General features: G+C 41.3%; 1 protein-coding gene across 2 annotated transcripts in view; it reads right to left on the reverse strand.

Annotated features, from left to right (window-relative positions):
- The window catches only part of LOC137335753 (catenin delta-2-like), a 532,228-nt gene that overhangs the window by 284,615 nt on the left and 227,715 nt on the right, over positions 1 to 19,898 (reverse strand). Inside the window, exon 8 of one of the 2 annotated variants that reach the window (XM_068001100.1) lies at positions 15,026 to 15,263. In XM_068001100.1, coding sequence (XP_067857201.1) covers positions 15,026 to 15,263 — 238 coding nt within the window. Of the gene's footprint in view, positions 1 to 15,025; positions 15,330 to 19,898 lie in introns of both variants that reach the window. The other variant, XM_068001090.1, reaches the window with a different exon arrangement.

The raw sequence follows: 19,898 nt of genomic DNA on the forward strand, positions 1-19,898 counted from the left end.
CTCCCTCGAACCAAATTTCCCCCCCACGATCCGATCACTCCCCCTCCCCCAATCTGATCTTGCCCACCCGCGATCCGATCTCCCCTCCCCCGAGATCCGATCTCTTCACCCCTGCCCCGCCCCGTGATCCGATATCCCCCCTTCCCCGTGATCCTATCTCTCCCCCCGCAATCTGATCTTTCCCCCACCCCGTGATCCGAACTCCCCCCACCCCCCCTGGGAGATCCAATCTCTCCCTCCCCCGCAATCCGATATCCCCCTCCCCCCATCCCCCCTCTCCCTTCCCCCAGTGATGGGATCTCTCCCTTTGCCGGTGATCTGATCTCCCCCTCACCCTCTCACTTCCCCCAGTGATCCGATCTCCACCCCCCAACCACAACTCTCCTCCGGACCCCTGCCGACGGCCTTCCACGGCAGACCTTCCCGCCCGACTGCTGTCCAGCCTCTCAATCTGGCCAGCTGCCCAGCAGGAAACGCTGTAAACAATTTCAATTAAGGTCCTGCTGTTAAATTTGCATTTCCTGGCCGCTGACAGGCCTCTGACAGGCTCCTCGGTGTGATATATATTCTAATTCTCCCCTGTGTGATATATATTCTAATTCTCCCCTGTGTGATATATATTCTAATTCTCCCCTGTGTGATATATATTCTAATTCTCCCCTGTGTGATATATATTCACATTCTCCCCTGTGTGATATATATTCTAATTCTCCCCTGTGTGATATATATTCTAATTCTCCCCTGTGTGATATATATTCTAATTCTCCCCTGTGTGATATATATTCTAATTCTCCCCTGTGTGATATATATTCTAATTCTCCCCTTGTGTGATATATATTCTAATTCTCCCCTGTGTGATATATATTCTAATTCTCCCCTGTGTGATATATATTCTCATTCTCCCCTGTGTGATATATATTCTAATTCTCCCCGGTGTGATATATATTCTAATTCTCCCCTGTGTGATATATATTCTCATTCTCCCCTGTGTGATATATATTCTAATTCTCCCTGTGTGATATATATTCTAATTCTCCCCTGTGTGATATATATTCTAATTCTCCCCGGTGTGATATATATTCTAATTCTCCCCGGTGTGATATATATTCTAATTCTCCCCTGTGTGATATTTATTCTAATTCTCCCCTGTGTGATATATATTCTAATTCTCCCCTGTGTGATATATATTCTAATTCTCCCCTGTGTGATATATATTCTAATTCTCCCCTGTGTGATATATATTCACATTCTCCCCTGTGTGATATATATTCTAATTCTCCCCTGTGTGATATATATTCTAATTCTCCCCTGTGTGATATATATTCTAATTCTCCCCTGTGTGATATATATTCTCATTCTCCCCTGTGTGATATATATTCTAATTCTCCCCTGTGTGATATATATTCTAGTTCTCTCCTGTGTGATATATATTCTAATTCTCCCTGTGTGATATATATTCTAATTCTCCCCGTTGTGATATATATTCTAGTTCTCTCCTGTGTGATATATATTCTAATTCTCCCTGTGTGATATATATTCTAATTCTCCCCTGTGTGATATATATTCTAATTCTCCCTGTGTGATATATATTCTAATTCTCCCCTGTGTGATATATATTCTAATTCTCCCCTGTGTGATATATATTCTAGTTCTCTCCTGTGTGATATATATTCTAATTCTCCCTGTGTGATATATATTCTAATTCTTCCCTGTGTGATATATATTCTAGTTCTCCCTGTGTGATATATATTCTAATTCTCCCCGGTGTGATATATATTCTAATTCTCCCCTGTGTGATATATATTCTAATTCTCCCCTGTGTGATATATATTCTAATTCTCCCTGTGTGATATATATTCTAATTCTCCCCTGTGTGATATACATTCTAGTTCTCCCTGTGTGATATATATTCTCATTCACCACTGTGTGATATATATTCTCATTCACCCCTGTGTGATATATATTCTAGTTCTCCCTGTGTGATATATATTCTCATTCACCCCTGTGTGATATATATTCTAGTTCTCCCCTGTGTGATATATATTCTAATTCTCCCCGGTATGAAAAATATTCGAATTCTCCTGAGTGAGATATATTCTCATTCTCCCGTGTGATATATATTCTAATTTTCTCCTGTGTGATATATATTCTAGTTCTCCCTGTGTGATATATATTCTAGTTCTCCCTGAGTGATATATATTCTAATTCTCCCCTAAGTGCTATATATTCTAATTCGCCCTGTCTGATATATATTCTAATTCTCCCCTAAGTGATATATATTCTAATTTTCATCGGTGTGATATATATTCTCGTTCTCCCCTGCATGATATATATTCCAGTTCTCCCCGGTGTGATATGTGTTCTACTTTTCACCGGTGTGATATATATTCTAATTCTCACCTGCGTGATAAATATTCTAATTCTCAACGGTGTGTTATGTATTCTCATTCTCCTGTGTGATATATATTCTCATTCTCCCCCGTGTGATATATTTTCTAATTCTCCCCTATGTGAAATATATTCTCATTCTCCCCTGAGTGATATATATTCTAATTCTCCCTGTGTGATATATATTCTAATTCGCCCTGTGTGATATATATTCTCATTCTCCTGTGTGATATATATTGGTGCACATAGGCACCAACGATATAGGTAAAAAAGGGGATGAGGTCCTAAAAGCAGAATATAGGGAGTTAGGAGGTAAATTAAAAAATAGGACCTCAAAGGTAGTAATCTCAGGATTGCTGCCAGTGCCACGTGCTAGTCAGAGTAGAAATAGGAGGATATTTCAAATGAATACGTGGCTAGAGGAATGGTGCAAGGGGGAGGGATTCAAATTCCTGGGACACTGGAAACGGTTCTGGGGGAGGTGGGACCAGTACAAACCGGATGGTCTGCACCTGGGCAGGGCCGGGACCGCTGTCCTAGGAGGAGTGTTTGCTAGTGCTGTTGGGGAGGGTTTAAACTAAAGTGGCAGGGGGTTGGGAACCTGAGCAGGGAGAGAGAGGAAAGCGTAACAGGAAGGGACAGAAGGTATGGAGTAATAGGTAAAGTGTTAAAAAAGGAAAAAGCAGGAACTAAGCGTCACAAAACAGATTTGAAAGTTCTTTATCTGAATGCACGTAGCATTCGTAATAAAATGGACGAGTTAACGGCACAAATAACTACATATGGGTATGATCTTGTGGCCATTACAGAAACATGGCTGCAGGGTGACAACGACTGGGAATTAAATATGCCAGGGTATTTAACAATCAGGAAGGACAGGCAGGAAGGAAGGGGAGGTGGGGTGGCTATGTTAATAAAGGAAGGAATCACTGTAATACAGAGAAATGATATTGGGACAAAGCATCAAGATAATGAAACAGTTTGGGTGGAGATAAGGAATAATAAGGGAAAAAAAACATTAGTGGGCGTAGTATATAGGCCTCCTAATAGTTGCAACTCTGCTGGAAGAAGTATTAATCAGGAGATAGTCGGGGCATGTAATAAGGGAACAGCCATAATTATGGGGGATTTTAATTATCATATTAACTGGACAAATCAAATTGGGCAGAGCAGCCTTGAGGACGAGTTCATTGAGTGCATCAGGGATGGATTTCTTGAGCAGTATGTAACTGATCCTACAAGGGGGCAGGCAACCTTGGACCTGGTCCTGTGTAATGAGTCAGGATTAATTAATAATGTCCTAGTTAAGGATCCCCTTGGAACGAGCGACCACAACATGGTTGAATTCCATATCCAATTAGAGGGTGAGAAGGTTGATTCTCAAACAAGCGTACTGAGCTTGAATAAAGGAGACTATGATGGTATGAGAGCGGAATTGATTAAAGTGGACTGGGAAAATAGATTAAAGGGTAAGACGGTACATGAGCAGTGGTGTTCATTTAGGGAGTTATTTTACAACTTTCAAAATAAATATATTCCACTGAGGAAAAAAGGGTGTAAAAGAAATGACAGCCATCCGTGGCTAAGTAAAGAAATCAAGGATAGTATCCGACTAAAAACAAGGACATATAAGGTAGCCAAACTTAGTGGGAGGATAGAAGATTGGGAATTCTTCAAAAGACAGCAAAAAGTAACTAAAGGATTGATTAAGAAAGGGAAGTTAGATTATGAAAAGAAATTAGCAAAAAATATAAAAACAGATAGCAAGAGTTTCTATAGTTATATAAAAAGAAAAAGGGTGGCTAAGGCAAACATAGGTCCCTTAGAGGATGAGACCGGGAAATTAATGGTGGGAAACATGGAGATGGCAAAAATGCTGAACAAATATTTTGTTTCAGTCTTTACAGTAGAGGACACTAAGAATATCCCAACACTGGACAAACAGGGGACTCTCGGGGGGGAGGAGCTAAATACGATTAAAATCACTCAGGAGATGGTACTCAGTAAAATAATGGGACTCAAGGCGGATAAATCCCCTGGACCTGATGGCTTCCATCCTAGGGTCTTGAGGGAAGTGGCAGTAGGGATTGTGGATGCTTTGGTGATAGTTTTCCAAAATTCCCTGGACTCAGGAGAGGTCCCGGCAGATTGGAAAACTGCTAATGTAACACCGTTATTTAAAAAGGGTAGTAGGCAGAAGGCTGGAAATTATAGGCCAGTTAGCTTAACATCTGTGGTGGGTAAAATTTTGGAGTCTATTATTAAGGAGACAGTAACGGAACATTTAGATAAGCATAATTTAATAGGACAAAGTCAGCATGGCTTTATGAAGGGGAAGTCATGTCTGACAAATTTGCTTGAGTTCTTCGAGGATATAACGTATAGGGTGGATAAAGGGGAACCAGTGGACATAGTGTATTTAGACTTCCAGAAGGCATTCGACAAGGTGCCACATAAAAGATTATTACTTAAGATAAAAAATCACGGGATTGGGGGTAATATTCTGGCATGGGTGGAGGATTGGTTATCGAACAGGAAGCAGAGAGTTGGGATAAATGGTTCATTTTCGGACTGGCAACCAGTAACCAGTGGTGTTCCACAGGGGTCGGTGCTGGGTCCCCAACTCTTTACAATCTATATTAACGATTTGGAGGAGGGGACCGAGTGCAACATATCAAAATTTGCAGATGATACAAAGATGGGAGGGAAAGTAGAGAGTGAGGAGGACATAAAAAACCTGCAAGGGGATATAGACAGGCTGGGTGAGTGGGCGGAGATTTGGCAGATGCAATATAATATTGGAAAATGTGAGGTTATGCACTTTGGCAGGAAAAATCAGAGAGCAAGTTATTTTCTTAATGGCGAGAGACTGGAAAGTACTGCAGTACAAAGGGATCTGGGGGTCCTAGTGCAAGAAAATCAAAAAGTTGGTATGCAGGTGCAGCAGGTGATCAAGAAAGCCAACGGAATGTTGGCTTTTATTGCTAGGGGGATAGAATATAAAAACAAGGAGGTATTGCTGCAGTTATATAAGGTATTGGTGAGACCGCACCTGGAATACTGCATACAGTTTTGGTCTCCATACTTAAGAAAAGACATACTTGCTCTCGAGGCAGTACAAAGAAGGTTCACTCGGTTAATCCCGGGGATGAGGGGGCGGACATATGAGGAGAGGTTGAGTAGATTGGGACTCTACTCATTGGAGTTCAGAAGAATGAGAGGCGATCTTATTGAAACATATAAGATTGTGAAGGGTCTTGATCGGGTGGATGCAGTAAGGATGTTCCCAAAGATGGGTGAAACTAGAACTAGGGGGCATAATCTTAGAATAAGGGGCTGCTCTTTCAAAACTGAGATGAGGAGAAACTTCTTCACTCAGAGGGTGGTAGGTCTGTGGAATTTGCTGCCCCAGGAAGCTGTGGAAGCTACATCATTAGATAAATTTAAAACAGAAATAGACAGTTTCCTAGAAGTAAAGGGAATTAGGGGTTATGGGGAGCGGGCAGGAAATTGGACATGAAGCTGAGTTCGGATCGGTCAATGCCCTGTGGGTGGCGGAGAGGGCCCAGGGGCTATGTGGCCGGGTCCTGCTCCGACTTCTTGTGTTCTTTAGATTTGTGGTTGGGATCAGATCAGCCATGATCTTATTGAATGGCGGAGCAGGCTCGAGGGGCCGATTGGCCTACTCCTGCTCCAATTTCTTATGTTCTTATGTTCTTATTCTCATTCTCCCCCGTGTGATATATTTTCTAATTCTCCCCTATGTGAAATATATTCTCATTCTCCCCTGTGTGATATATATTCTAATTCTCCCCTGTGTGATATATATTCTAATTCTCATCGGTGTGATATATATTCTCATTCTCCCCTGTGTGACATAAATTCTCATTCTCCCCCGTGTGATATATATTCTAATTCTCCCGTGTGATTTAGATTCTCATTCTCCCGTGTGATATATATTCTCTTTCTCCCCTGTGTGGTATATATTCTCATTCTCCCCTGTGTGATATATATTCTCACTCTGCCTGTGTGATATATATTCTAATTTGCCCTGTGTGATATTTATTCGAATTCTCCCCGGTGTGATATATATTCCAGTTCTCCCCAGTGTGATATATGTTCTACTTTTCATCGGTGTGATATATATTCTAATTCTCCCCTGTGTGATATATATTCTCGTTGTCACTGTGTGATATATATTCTAATTCTCCCCTGTGTGATATATATTCTCGTTGTCACTGTGTGATATATATTCTCACTCTCCCTGTGTGATATATATTCTAATTCGCCCTGTGTGATATTTATTCAAATTCTCCCCGGTGTGATATATATTCTAATTCTCCCCTGTGTGATATATATTCTCATTCTCCTGTGTGATATATTTTCTAATTCTCCCCGGTGTGATATATATTCTCATTGTCCCCTGTGTGATATATATTCTAATTCTCCCTGTGTGATATATATTCTCATTCTCCCCTGTGTGATATATATTCTAATTCTCCCTGTGTGATATATATTCTAATTCTCCCCTGTGTGATATATATTCTAATTCTCCCTGTGTGATATATATTCTAATTCTCCCCTGTGTGATATATATTCTCATTCTCCCCTGTGTGATATATATTCTAATTCTCCCTGTGTGATATATTTTCTAATTCTCCCCGGTGTGATATATATTCTCATTGTCCCCTGTGTGATATATATTCTAATTCTCCCCTGTGTGATATATATTCTCATTCTCCCCTGTGTGATATATATTCTAATTCTCCCCTGTGTGATATATATTCTAATTCTCCCTGTGTGATATATATTCTAATTCTCCCCTGTGTGATATATATTCTCATTCTCCCCTGTGTGATATATATTCTAATTCTCCCCTGTGTGATATATATTCTAATTCTCCCCTGTGTGATATATATTCTAATTCTCCCCTGTGTGATATATATTCTCATTCTCCCCTGTGTGATATATATTCTAATTCTCCCCTGTGTGATATATATATTCTAATTCTCCCCTGTGTGATATATATTCTAATTCTCCCCTGTGTGATATATATTCTCATTCTCCCCTGTGTGATATATATTCTCATTCTCCCTGTGTGATATATATTCTAATTCTCCCCTGTGTGATATATATTCTCATTCTCCCCTGTGTGATATATATTCTAATTCTCCCCTGTGTGATATATATTCTAATTCTCCCCTGTGTGATATAGATTCGAATTCTCCCTTGTGTGATATATATTCTAATTCTCCCCTGTGTGATATATATTCTCATTCTCCCCTGTGTGATATATATTCTAATTCTCCCCTGTGTGATATATATTCTCATTCTCCCCTGTGTGATATATATTCTAATTCTCCCCTGTGTGATATATATTCTAATTCTCCCTGTGTGATATATATTCTAGTTCTCCCCTGTGTGATATATATTCTAATTCTCCCCTGTGTGATATATATTCTAATTCTCCCCTGTGTGATATATATTCTATTTCTCCCCTGTGTGATATATATTCTAATTCTCCCCTGTGATATATATTCTAATTCTCCCCTGTGTGATATATATTGTAATTCACCCTGTGTGATATATATTCTAATTCTCCCTTGTGTGATATATATTCTCACTCTCCCTGTGTGATATATATTCCAATTCGCCCTGTGTGATATATATTCTAATTCTCCCCGGTGTGATATATATTCTAATTCTCCCCTGTGTGATATATATTCTCATTCACCACTGTGTGATATATATTCTATTTCTCCCCTGTGTGATATATATTCTATTTCTCCCCTGTGTGATATATATTCTCATTCTCCCCGGTATGAAAAATATTTGAATTCTCCCCTGTGTGATATATATTCTAATTCTCCCCGGTGTGAGATATATTCTCATTCACCACTGTGTGATATATATTCTATTTCTCCCCTGTGTGATATATATTCTATTTCTCCCCTGTGTGATATATATTCTCATTCTCCCCGGTATGAAAAATATTTGAATTCTCCCCTGTATGATATATATTCTAATTCTCCCCTGTGATATATATTCTAATTCTCCCCTGTGTGATATATATTGTAATTCACCCTGTGTGATATATATTCTAATTCTCCCTGTGTGATATATATTCTAATTCTCCCCTGTGTGATATATATTCTAGTTCTCCCTGTGTGATATATATTCTAATTCGCCCTGTGTGATATATATTCTAATTCTCCCCTGTGTGATATATATTCTAATTCTCCCCTGTGTGATATATATTCTAATTCTCCCCTGTGTGATATATATTCTAATTCTCTCCTGAGTGAGATATATTCTAATTCTCCCCGGTGTGATATATATTCTAATTCTCCCCTGTGTGATATATATTATAGTTCTCCCCTGTGTGATATATATTCTAATTCTCCCCTGTGTGATATATATTCTAATTTTCATCGGTGTGATATATATTCTCATTCTCCCCTGTGTGATATATATTCTAATTCGCCCTGTGTGATATATGTTCTAATTATTCCCCGTGTGATATATATTCTCATTCTCCCCTGCATGATATATATTCCAGTTCTCCCCGGTGTGATATGTGTTCTACTTTTCATCAGTGTGATATATATTCTAATTCTCACCTGTGTGATAAATATTCTAATTCTCAACGGTGTGTTATATATTCTCATTCTCCAATGTGTGATATATATTCTCACTCTCCCTGTGTGATATACATTCTAATTCGCCCTGTGTGATATTTATTCGAATTCTCCCCGGTGTGATATATATTCCAGTTCTCCCTGGTGTGATATATGTTCTACTTTTCATCGGTGTGATATATATTCTAATTCTCCCGTGTGATATATATTCTCGTTGTCACTGTATGATATATATTCTCATTCTCCCCTGTGTGATATATATTCTTGTTGTCACTGTGTGATATATATTCTAATTCTCACCTGTGTGATATATATTCTAATTCTCAACGGTGTGTTATATATTCTCATTCTCCAATGTGTGATATATATTCTCACTCTCCCTGTGTGATATATATTCTAATTCTCCCCGGTGTGATATATATTCTAATTCTCCCCGGTGTGATATATATTCTAATTCTCCCCTGTGTGATATATATTCTAATTCTCCCCTGTGTGATATATATTCTAATTCTCCCCTGTTTGATATATATTCTAATTCTCTCCAGTGTGTTATATATTCTAATTCTCCCCTATGTGATATATATTCTAATTCTCCCCAGTGTGATATATATTCTAATTCTCTCCAGTGTGTTATATATTCTAATTCTCCCCTATGTGATATATATTCTAATTCTCCCCTGTGTGATATATATTCTAATTCTCTCCAGTGTGTTATATATTCTAATTCTCCCCTATGTGATATATATTCTAATTCTCCCCAGTGTGATATATATTCTAATTCTCTCCAGTGTGTTATATATTCTAATTCTCCCCTATGTGATATATATTCTAATTCTCCCCAGTGTGATATATATTCTAATTCTCTCCAGTGTGTTATATATTCTAATTCTCCCCTATGTGATATATATTCTCGTTATCCCCTGTGTGATATATATTCTAATTATCCCCTGTGTGATATATATTCTCGTTCTCCCCTCTGTGATATATATTCTAATTCTCCCCTCTGTGATATATATTCTAATTCTCCCCTTGTGTGATATATATTCTAATTCTCCCCTCTGTGATATATATTCTAATTCTCCCCTGTGTGATATATATTCTAATTCTCCCCTCTGTGATATATATTCTAATTATCCCCTGTGTGATATATATTCTCGTTCTCCCCTGTGTGATATATATTCTAATTCTCCCCTGTGTGATATATATTCTAATTCTCCCGTGTGATATATATTCTCGTTCTCCCCTGTGTGATATATATTCTCGTTCTCCCCTGTGTGATATATATTCTAGTCCTCATCGGTGTCTTGAGCAATATTTATCCCTCAATTCAACATCACTAAAAAACAGATTTTCTGGTCAGCGCTCTCATTGCTGTTGTGGGACCTTGCTGTGCAGAAACTGGCTGCCGTGTTTCCCTGCATTCCAGAGGTGACTACACTTTAAAAGTACCTAATTGGCTGTAAAGCGCTTTGGGAGGTCCTGAGGTCGTGAAAGGCGTGGTCGAGATGCAAGCTTTTTCTTTGTTTTTTTCCCTTTCTTTTTCGTTCTGCTTTACATCTTGGAGTAAGCTTTTAACTGATGCTTTGCCCAGCTGTCTCCTCAAAGAACAGAAACTGTCAAAATGTGGAGGGGGTGTGGGGAGAAAAAAATCAACGTACACCTCGCAAAGTACAAAATAAAACAAGTTAAAGATTGAGATCAGTAGCTGGTCACGAAACACAAAACTCACCAGCTTGTTAAATTGAAGTGCTTAATTAAAGGAAAGAGGAAAAAAATCAATTCAGATAGCTTTCATGTTATCATCCCTAACCAGGAAATCAGATTAAATACTGTACTGCCCTGCCAGTCAAATTATTGTAAAATCTCATTAACAGTTGGCTCTAATACAACTGTCCAGTCAACGTCCGAACAGATGGGTCCCATTAAATTGCTGAACGATCATTAATTAACACTCTGAACAGTTAATATCTGTGTTTGTTTCAGCGCCTCAGTTTGTGAGCTGAACATTTACAAACCAGCCAGCCGAGGGAGACAGAAATTTTTCTGGACTTGCTGGCAGTCTGAAGAGTTAATGCATTTGACTTTGCTCAGTATTTTTCAAGTGGAATTCTGCAGGGAGTAAATTATAGATCATCTGTTCATATTATTCATTAGTGACTTAATGGAGACTCTTTATGTATACCTCGATTCGTATAGGAGTAGTCGAGGCGAATCGCATAGATGCATTTCAGGGGAAGCTGGGTAAGTATTTGAGGGAGAAAGGAATAGAAGGATACGCTGATACAGTGAGATAAAAAGGGGTGGGAGGAGGTTCGTGTGGAGCATAAACACCGGCATCGACCAGTTGGGCCAAATGGCCTGTTTCTGTGTTGTAGACTGAGTGTAACTATGATTGAATGGCTGTATGATTGTGGCAAGTGTATCATTGTCAAATGCTTGCAGCTTGGAACAATCACATCAAAGAATCAATTCTGGATGAACACACAACCCAGTCATACTGTCATCCACATCCCTCCCTACCTGTGCTCCACTAGCTTCACTGTGTATGAAATGTGGCTCAGTGGGTAGCACTCTCGCCTCCAAGTTAGAAGGTCGTAGGTTCAAGTCCCACTTCAGAAACTTCTGCACAAAATCAAGGCTGACACTCCAGTGCAGTACTAAGGGAGCGCTGCACTGTTGGAGGTGCCATCTTTCAGATTAGATGTTAAACCGAAACCCTACCTGCCATCTCAGGTGGATATAAAAGATCCCACGACACTATCTGAGCAAGGGAGTTCTCCCTGGTGTCCTGGCTAGTATTTATCCCTCAACCAACATCACTAAAAAAGAACAGATTATTATCACATTGCTGTTTGTGGGATCTTGCTGTGTGCAAATTGGCTGCCATGTTTCCTCCATTACAACAGTGACTACACTTCAAAAGTACTTCAATGGCTGTAAAGGAAGAATCCCTGCCTTCTAGAAGTTTCAGAAGCTCACTCCACAGAGCCAGGGCATACAACTACACCTAGCAATAGACGTACCGACATTGAATGGGAGAAAGTGGCATAGCAATTTACAATGGTAAATGTTGACCAAAAGGTGTGATAACAGGAAGTAAGGTTTGTAGACAGGAAGTGCACCCTACACAAGATCTGAATAATAGTGATGCCTGGAATGGAAACAAAACGAGGGGAGGGGAGGAAATGAGAACAATTCCATGAGAATTCAGATGAAGTGTGAAGTGGTTATTGGTCATCGAAACCCGAAGTCAGATCAGGTGTTAAAACCTGTTACCATAACAACAGCAGATGGTACTATCTGCCGCTGGTCAACGCTCGTTGCCAGGCGGCAGTTTGGTAACCGGGTCACCTCCAAGAAAGTGCTCACACCTTCAGGTGGATTTGCAACCTGGAGGAGGGCAGCAGGACCCTCGATGGAGGAAACGGCCTTGAAAAGGTGGACAAGTGTATCCCTGAATTAGCCGATGGTAACCGGGAGCGACAAGCCCAACAGAACGAGTCAACGGAAGAGCAACTGCGGACAGTCTGAAACACAACGGGTGGAGGAGAGTCACAGGAGCTCCGCCAATGGTCATCCAATAAGGAAACCCGAAGGTGACACTTTGTTCCTTGCAAACGCTCCCACCCGCCTCATTGTTACTTTGAGCATTTATTTATATGTCACCCAAGGATTAAAGCTGTGAAACCTTCATCCACAAAAGGAATTTAAGCTGCAGAGAGGGGGGCACTAAACCAAATGTCACTGTCAGTTCCTTTCATTTTATGCTAGCCAAGGCTCACCAACTCTGGTTGGATGTACTCCTGGAGGTTTCATCACACGATCTCCCACCTCCAACCATCTTCAGTACTTTTATAACTAATAAACAAAAGTATTCAGAGAAAACGAGTAAAACATTTTTTTTAATGCCCTTATGATTTTTTCTCCCCGGTGCTGCTTGCAGCACTGTCCTGGAGATTAGTCATTAATTCCTGGAGACTCCCAGGACAATCCTGGAGGGTTGGCAACCTTATGCTAACTCGGGAAATGGCTGTACCTATTGTGGAGGCCACAGTTTGGCCAAATGAACTCCCAATGAACCTGTATTGCACTGTCAAGATGACCCCTGAACTGCCACACTCTCCCTCGTCTCAAGCCCCACCCACACTGAGGAAAAAGTTGCCGCATATTAATATCAAATTAAACAGAAATTCTAATTTTACTTGGGAGGTTTTGGGATTCAAAAAATAATTACAAAGAGAAAAGCAGGAGACATGGGAGTTCAATTTAGTCAAGAAACGTCCCCGGTCACGAGCCAGGGGGATTTGTTGGCAAGTCCATAAAACATTCAAATGTAGTGTTCAAGCAGATACAAAAGGATGCAGCATTTCACAATGTACTGCTGTCTTGGTTTGATTTTTTCCAGATAGCTTTGAACTCTTGCGTTGCACAGAGAACAGAAAACGATTAAAAAAAAGTCTTCAAAACCGATGTGACAAGATTTATCCCCCCCTGAAAATAAAACCATCTTCACAAAAACACAAATTCATCTCAACGACAAAGTAGACTGAGCTGGGTTGGATGTATGGCCTGTTACAAAATTGCAGGTACATGTTTTGAAGCACTGACCAAGGAGGGGTGAATGCAAATGCAGGTCAAGAATTACAGCTTCAGGTTCCCCCACACCCGACAGAAATCTTGAAAGATTTTAGACTTTCCCTCCCCCGTCCCCCCAACATATCACGGGAGAAAAAGAGCTCATCAGTGACTTCAATAATTTATCACAAAATGCAACATTGAACCAACCTGAACTAAGAATGGTTCTTGTTGATGAATCCAGAGTGTTTGTCGCTGTAATAATGTTTGACCCTTTGAGAGTAATAACCGGCTTGAAGCAAAATCCAAGGAGGAGTTTGTGTGTATCGAGATAGAAGGTTGATAGGCATTATAGAAGAATCCGGAACTTTCCTCAACAGCATGCAAATCTAGTCTCTACGCGTCTAATCTAAAACCATTTCACAGGCAGTCGACTTGAGAAAAAGTGACAGCACTGAGTTCTGAGGCAAAACCGAGAGACAAAAAGAATGTTTTGAAGTGTAAACTTTACCCTTTATGTGGAAGCTCCAAAGATTTCACTGCATTATTAGTACAGTTTCAATCGTACATTTAATGCCTCTGAATAAAAAGACATTTCACCTTGTCGTGATAAATCCTGAACTCAGATCAGAAACCAATCAGCTTCAGCCCTTACTGTGCACGTGAGCATAGACAGTGAACCCTTCGGAACAGAGAAAGGTTTACCTTAAAAAAAGATGAGTTGCTTCGGAGATGACCCTAGAAGCAGCACCAATATGGTGCCCACCTCTGAACGGGGTTGGGCAGGGGAAGGATTTGCAGCAAGTTCCCTTGCATGTACCCACCAGTGCTTAGAAGCAAGACTCTCCAGCTTTTGCTGACTTTTCGGCAACTGAGGATGTAGCAAGACCGGCAAAGTCGCCATGCATCTAGTGCAGTAGATGCAATTGTCACGTGATCATTGAGTGGCTTTGAAGATGGCCTTGGGGCAGTCCATGGCCTAGACCATCTCAGGCCTTGCAGTCCAAGGTGGGGGCAACTCAAGGAGAGTAACACATTGAGGCAAAGTAGCGCGATGGTGCCGTTGGTGCTCCTAGAGCTAGGGGTCACGGTGTCTGGGGTGGCAACAGGCAACACGGAGTAAGGTGCAAACTTCCTTCACATGGAGGGAGCGACCATTGAAAAAACCTGCACAGCACGAGTGTTCCTCCTAGTGGCTGACTGAAGAATGGCATTTGGAAGAAGTCACCCGTGATCCACGGGGGGTGGTGAGTGGGCAAGACAAGTGAAGAAGAATGGAGGAAAGATTTTGAGATGGGGGTAGGGGAGGGAAGGAAGGAAAAATAGTTATACAGTCAACCTTTCTCTGTGACACTAAAGTTGGACTTCCTCTTAACAGCATTCTCCCGGGGAAATATAACAACGTGAAAGAAGCTATCACCCACCTGGGATCCTTCTGAATACTGTCGATGGAAGGTGACCGTGCCAATGTGCCCTCGGGTGGGATGGCTGGCCCAGACTTGCTGTATGGCGATTCCACTGAGGGACAGTACTGGAGTGTCCGGTAAGGGTCCCCGTAATTGGCTGCCGGGCCGGTGGCGTAGCTGGGCCTCTGGTAGGTCGCTGTGTTCTGGCTGCCCGTGCGCTGCAAGGGTACGGAGTCAACAGCGGGGGAGGACGGGGCTACAGTGGGAAAGTAGGGACAAAGCAAGAAACTGAGCACCTGCTCACAGAAATGGTTCACCAGGTCTAGGCAAAAGGAACATCACACATATGTACAGGGGGGGTTTGAGAGGGAACACAAAATTAACGTCAGTATCATGTTAAACATTCCAAGCAGAAAAAAAAAACAAAATACACATCACACCTACAGAACATTTTGAAAGGACTGGTCTGTCTTTTAATAATCTTTTAAATATATTGGACCCTCAGCTCCCTGAAGCCCACCGAGTTTATTGTGAGATAAGAGTATCGAAGAATATGGATCAAAGGCTGGCATATGAAGTTGAGCTACAGACCAGCCATGAGCTAAAGAAAGAAAATGAAAGAACTTGCATTTATATAGCGCCTTTCACAAACTCAGGACGTCCCAAAGTGCTTTACAACCAGTGAAGTACTTCTGCCTTGTCAGCCGTGGTTCAGCTGGTAGCATTCTCACCTGTCAATCAGGAGGTTGTGGATTCAAGTCCTACTTTAGAGCCTTGCACACAAATTTTAGGCTGGCACTCCAGTGCAGCACTGAGGGAGTGCTGCACTGTCGAAGGTACCGTCTTTCAGATGAGACATTAAACCGAGGCTCCGTCTGCCCTCTCAGGTGGACGTAAAAGATCCCATGGCACTATTCAAAGGAGAGCAGGGCCAATCTTTAGCCCTCAATCAATGCCTAAAAAACAGACTATCTGGTCATTATCACATTGCTGTATGTGGGACATTGCTGTGCAAAAATTGGCTGGTGCGTTTCCTACATTACAACAGTGACCACACTTCACAAGTACTTCATTGGTTGTAAAGCACTTTAGGATGTCCTGAGGTCATGAAAGGCGCTATATAAATGCGCGTCTTTTTCATGCATCATTTATTGGTGATTTGTTTGGCCAATGCACCAAATGTCAATATTGACCATACTGTGAAGGCCATGTCATTGGTTAATGAGTCCTGACATCAAGACCAGCTGCCAATCAGAAAGAGCGTAATTTCCAAATTTTTGTTTTAAACGGGCTAGGTGTACACTGAAGGAGAGCAACTCATTTTAAAACCATCTGAGTAGCTGCTATAGAAGCTGAAAGATATCTGCTCTAAAATGTCCAAGCCTTGGAAGGATAGAATTAAATTTAATGAAGGGAATGCATGTTGAAATCCCAATGCTTCAAATATTCTTCATTGATCTACTTTGTTTTGTAAGTGTTGGGTTTTAAAGAGATGTTGTGAAGTTGATGTTTATAAACCAACTGTTCATAGAATCATAAAATCTTACAGCATTGAAGGAGGCCATTTGGCCCATTGTGCCTGTGCTGGCTCTTTGAAAGAGCTGACCAATTAGTCCTACACCCCAGCTTTTTCCCCTTAACCCTGCAAATTAGTCCTCTTCAAGTACATGTCCAAATGCCTTTTGAATGTTCTGATTCCACCACCCTTTCAGTTGGTGCATTCCAAATCTTAACAACCCTCTGTGTGAAAAATGTTCTGCTCATTTCCCCTCTAGTCCTTATACCAATTATTTTAAATCTATGACCTCTGGTTACCGACCCACTTGCCAGTGGAAACAGTTTCTCCCTACTTGCTCTATCAAAACCCCTCATAATTTTGAGGTCTCCCCTTAACCTTCTCTGCTCTAAGGAGAACAATCCCAGCTTCTCCAATCTCTCCACATAACTGAAATCCCTCATCGCTGGTATCATCCTGGTAAACCTCCTCTGTATGCTTTCCAAGACTTTGACATCCTTCCTAAAATGTGGTGCCCAAAATTGTACACAATACTCCAGCTAAGGCTTAAACAGTGATTTGTAAAGGTTTAGTATGACTTCTTTGTTTTTGTGTCCCATATGCTTTCTTAACCACCTTACCAACTTGCCCTGCCATGTTCAAAGATTTGTGAATATGCACCCTCAGATCCCTCTGCTCTTGCATTCCCCTCAAAATCATACCGTTTAGATTATACTGCCTTTCCATGTTGTTCCTCCCAAAATGCATCACTTCACACTTATCTACATTAAATTGCATCTGTCATGTATCTGCCCATTTCACCAGTCTGCTACTATCTTCCTCACTATTTACTACGTTGCCAAGTTTTGTATCATCCACAAACTTTGAAATTTTACTCCCTATACCCAAGTCCAGGTCATTTATATATAACAAGAAAAGCAATGATCCTATTACCGATCCCTGGGGGACCCCACTGCATATTACTCTCCAGTCAGAAAAACATCCATTCACTACTACTCTCTGCCTCCTTAGCCGTAGCCAATTACGTACCCACCGTCCCTTTAGTCCCACGTGCTTCTGTTTTCTGGTAAGTCTGTTATGTGGCACTTCACCAAATGCCTTTGTTCCCAGAATATTTTGATCAGTGGGAGAAGGCCTAATGAGATTGGAACATATATAGCCCCGTGGACATTGTTTAGTTACTAACGATTTGTCCTTATTCATGTATTACACACACTATTAATTTTGTAATCTCAAAATCATGGATTAAGAGCAGAATACAATGGGAAGGGGAAAATCGGTTCAGTTCCCACTCCTGATCACTATCCAGTGACCCGTGTAGAAGGTGCATGCGTTTGGATATTGGCTCAGGACAGATTTAGTGGAGTACGTTAGTGCAGTGGTTATGGTACTGGACTAGCAACCCAGAGGCCAAGAGTTCAAAACCCCCCATTTGCAAGTTGCCACCAGAAAAAATAACCACGAAAGCTTGTTAAAAAGGCAGCCTATCCTTCATGGAGGGGAACCTAACACCTCTGAAAGATCTGGCCGACACATGCCTCCAGTGCCACACTATGTGGGTGACCCTGAACTGGCTGAGCAAACCACTCAGCTCTGAACAATGCCTTTGCAGGGCGGCTGAGGACAGGCGTTAAACACGCATCACCCACATCCTGAGGTTTGACTGTGATGCCGCTCCCCATGGTCAAATAGCTTGCTGCACTCACTTTCCAGGGCAGCTGGGACTTGTGCAATCATACCCAGCAGAAGGAAAGGAGGAAATCGTTATTAACTGAACAACTTGCTGGCTGCATGGCACTGAGTTTAGTACTGGAGAAAGCAACTCTTCAAAACGCACGAGCTAATCTGCACTGGATTAGCTGAATCTCACTACAGTTAGGGATCCACAGTGGGCCTCAACAAACCTGTATAAGGGAGAGGAAAACTGGCCAGGGTTCCAGTTCCAGACTGCTACCAATGACTCCTGGCAAAGGTATGCATATGGACATGGATAGGAATTTGGCTAAGGGGCAGAAAGCAGAGAGTAGTGGTGACCGGTTGTTTTTCAGACTGGAGGGAAGCATACAGTGGCGTTCCCCAGGGGGCGGTGTTGGGACCACTACTCTTTTTGAAACACATTAATGACCTGGACATGGGTATAGAGGGAATAATTTCAAAGTTTGCAGATGACACGAAACTCGGAAATGTAGTAAACAATGTGGAGGATAGTAACAGACTGCAGGAGGACATAGACAGACTGGTGAAATGAGCAGACACATGGCAGATGAAATTTAATGCAGAGAAGTGTGAAGTGATTCATTTTGATAGGAAGAATGGGGAGAGGCAATATAAACTAAATGGTACAATTTTGAAGGGAGTGCAGGAACAGAGAGACCTGGGGTTGCACGTACACAAGTCTCTGAAGGTGGCAGGACAAGTTGAGAAGGCTGTTAAAAAAGCATATGGGATTCTTTATAAATAGAGGCATAGAGGAAAGGAAGTTATGCTAAACATTTAAAACACCAGGTAGGCCTCAGCTGGATTATTGTGTTCAATTCTGGGCACCACACTTTAGGAAGGATGTCATGGCCTTAGAGAGGGTGCAAAGGAGATTTAATAGACTGGTACCAGGGATGAAAGACTTCAGTTACGTGGAGAGACTGGAGAAACTGGGATTGTTTTCCTTAAAGCAGAGAAGGTTAAGGGGCGATTTGAGAGAGGTGTTCAAAATCATGAAGGGTTTTGATAGAGTAAATAAGGAGAAACTGTTTCCAGTGGCAGAAGAGTTGGTAACCAGAGGACACAGATTTTGGCAAACGAACCAGAGGTGACATGAGGAAAAAAAATTTTACACAGTGAGTTATTATGATCTGGAATGCACTGCCTGAAAGGCGGTGGAGGGGGGAGTGGAAGCAGATTCAATAATAACTCTCAAAAGAGAGTTGGATAAATACTTGAAGGGGAAATGTGTGCAGGGCTATGGGCAAAGAGCAGGGGGAGTGGGACTAATCAGATTGCTCTTTCAAAGAGCAGGCACAGGCACGAAGGGCCAAATGGTCTCCTTCTGTGCTATATCATTCTATGACTATGATTCTATGACACTTGGTACATTGCAAGTGACACCCGGCACATTTAAATAGTGCAAATAGAATCATAGAAAGTTACGGCACAGAAGGAGGCCATTCGTCCCACCGTGTCCGTGCCGGCCGAAAAAGAGCCATCCAGCTTAATCCCACTTTCCAGCACTTGGTCCGTAGCCCTGTAGGTTACGGCACTTCAAGTGCATATCCATGTACTTTTTAAATGATGTGGAGATGCCGGTGATGGACTGGGGTTGACAATTGTAAACAATTTTACAACACCAAGTTATAGTCCAGCAATTTTATTTTAAATTCA

Source organism: Heptranchias perlo, chromosome 2 (genome assembly GCF_035084215.1).
Source record: "Heptranchias perlo isolate sHepPer1 chromosome 2, sHepPer1.hap1, whole genome shotgun sequence".
NCBI classification, from domain to species: domain Eukaryota; kingdom Metazoa; phylum Chordata; class Chondrichthyes; order Hexanchiformes; family Hexanchidae; genus Heptranchias; species Heptranchias perlo.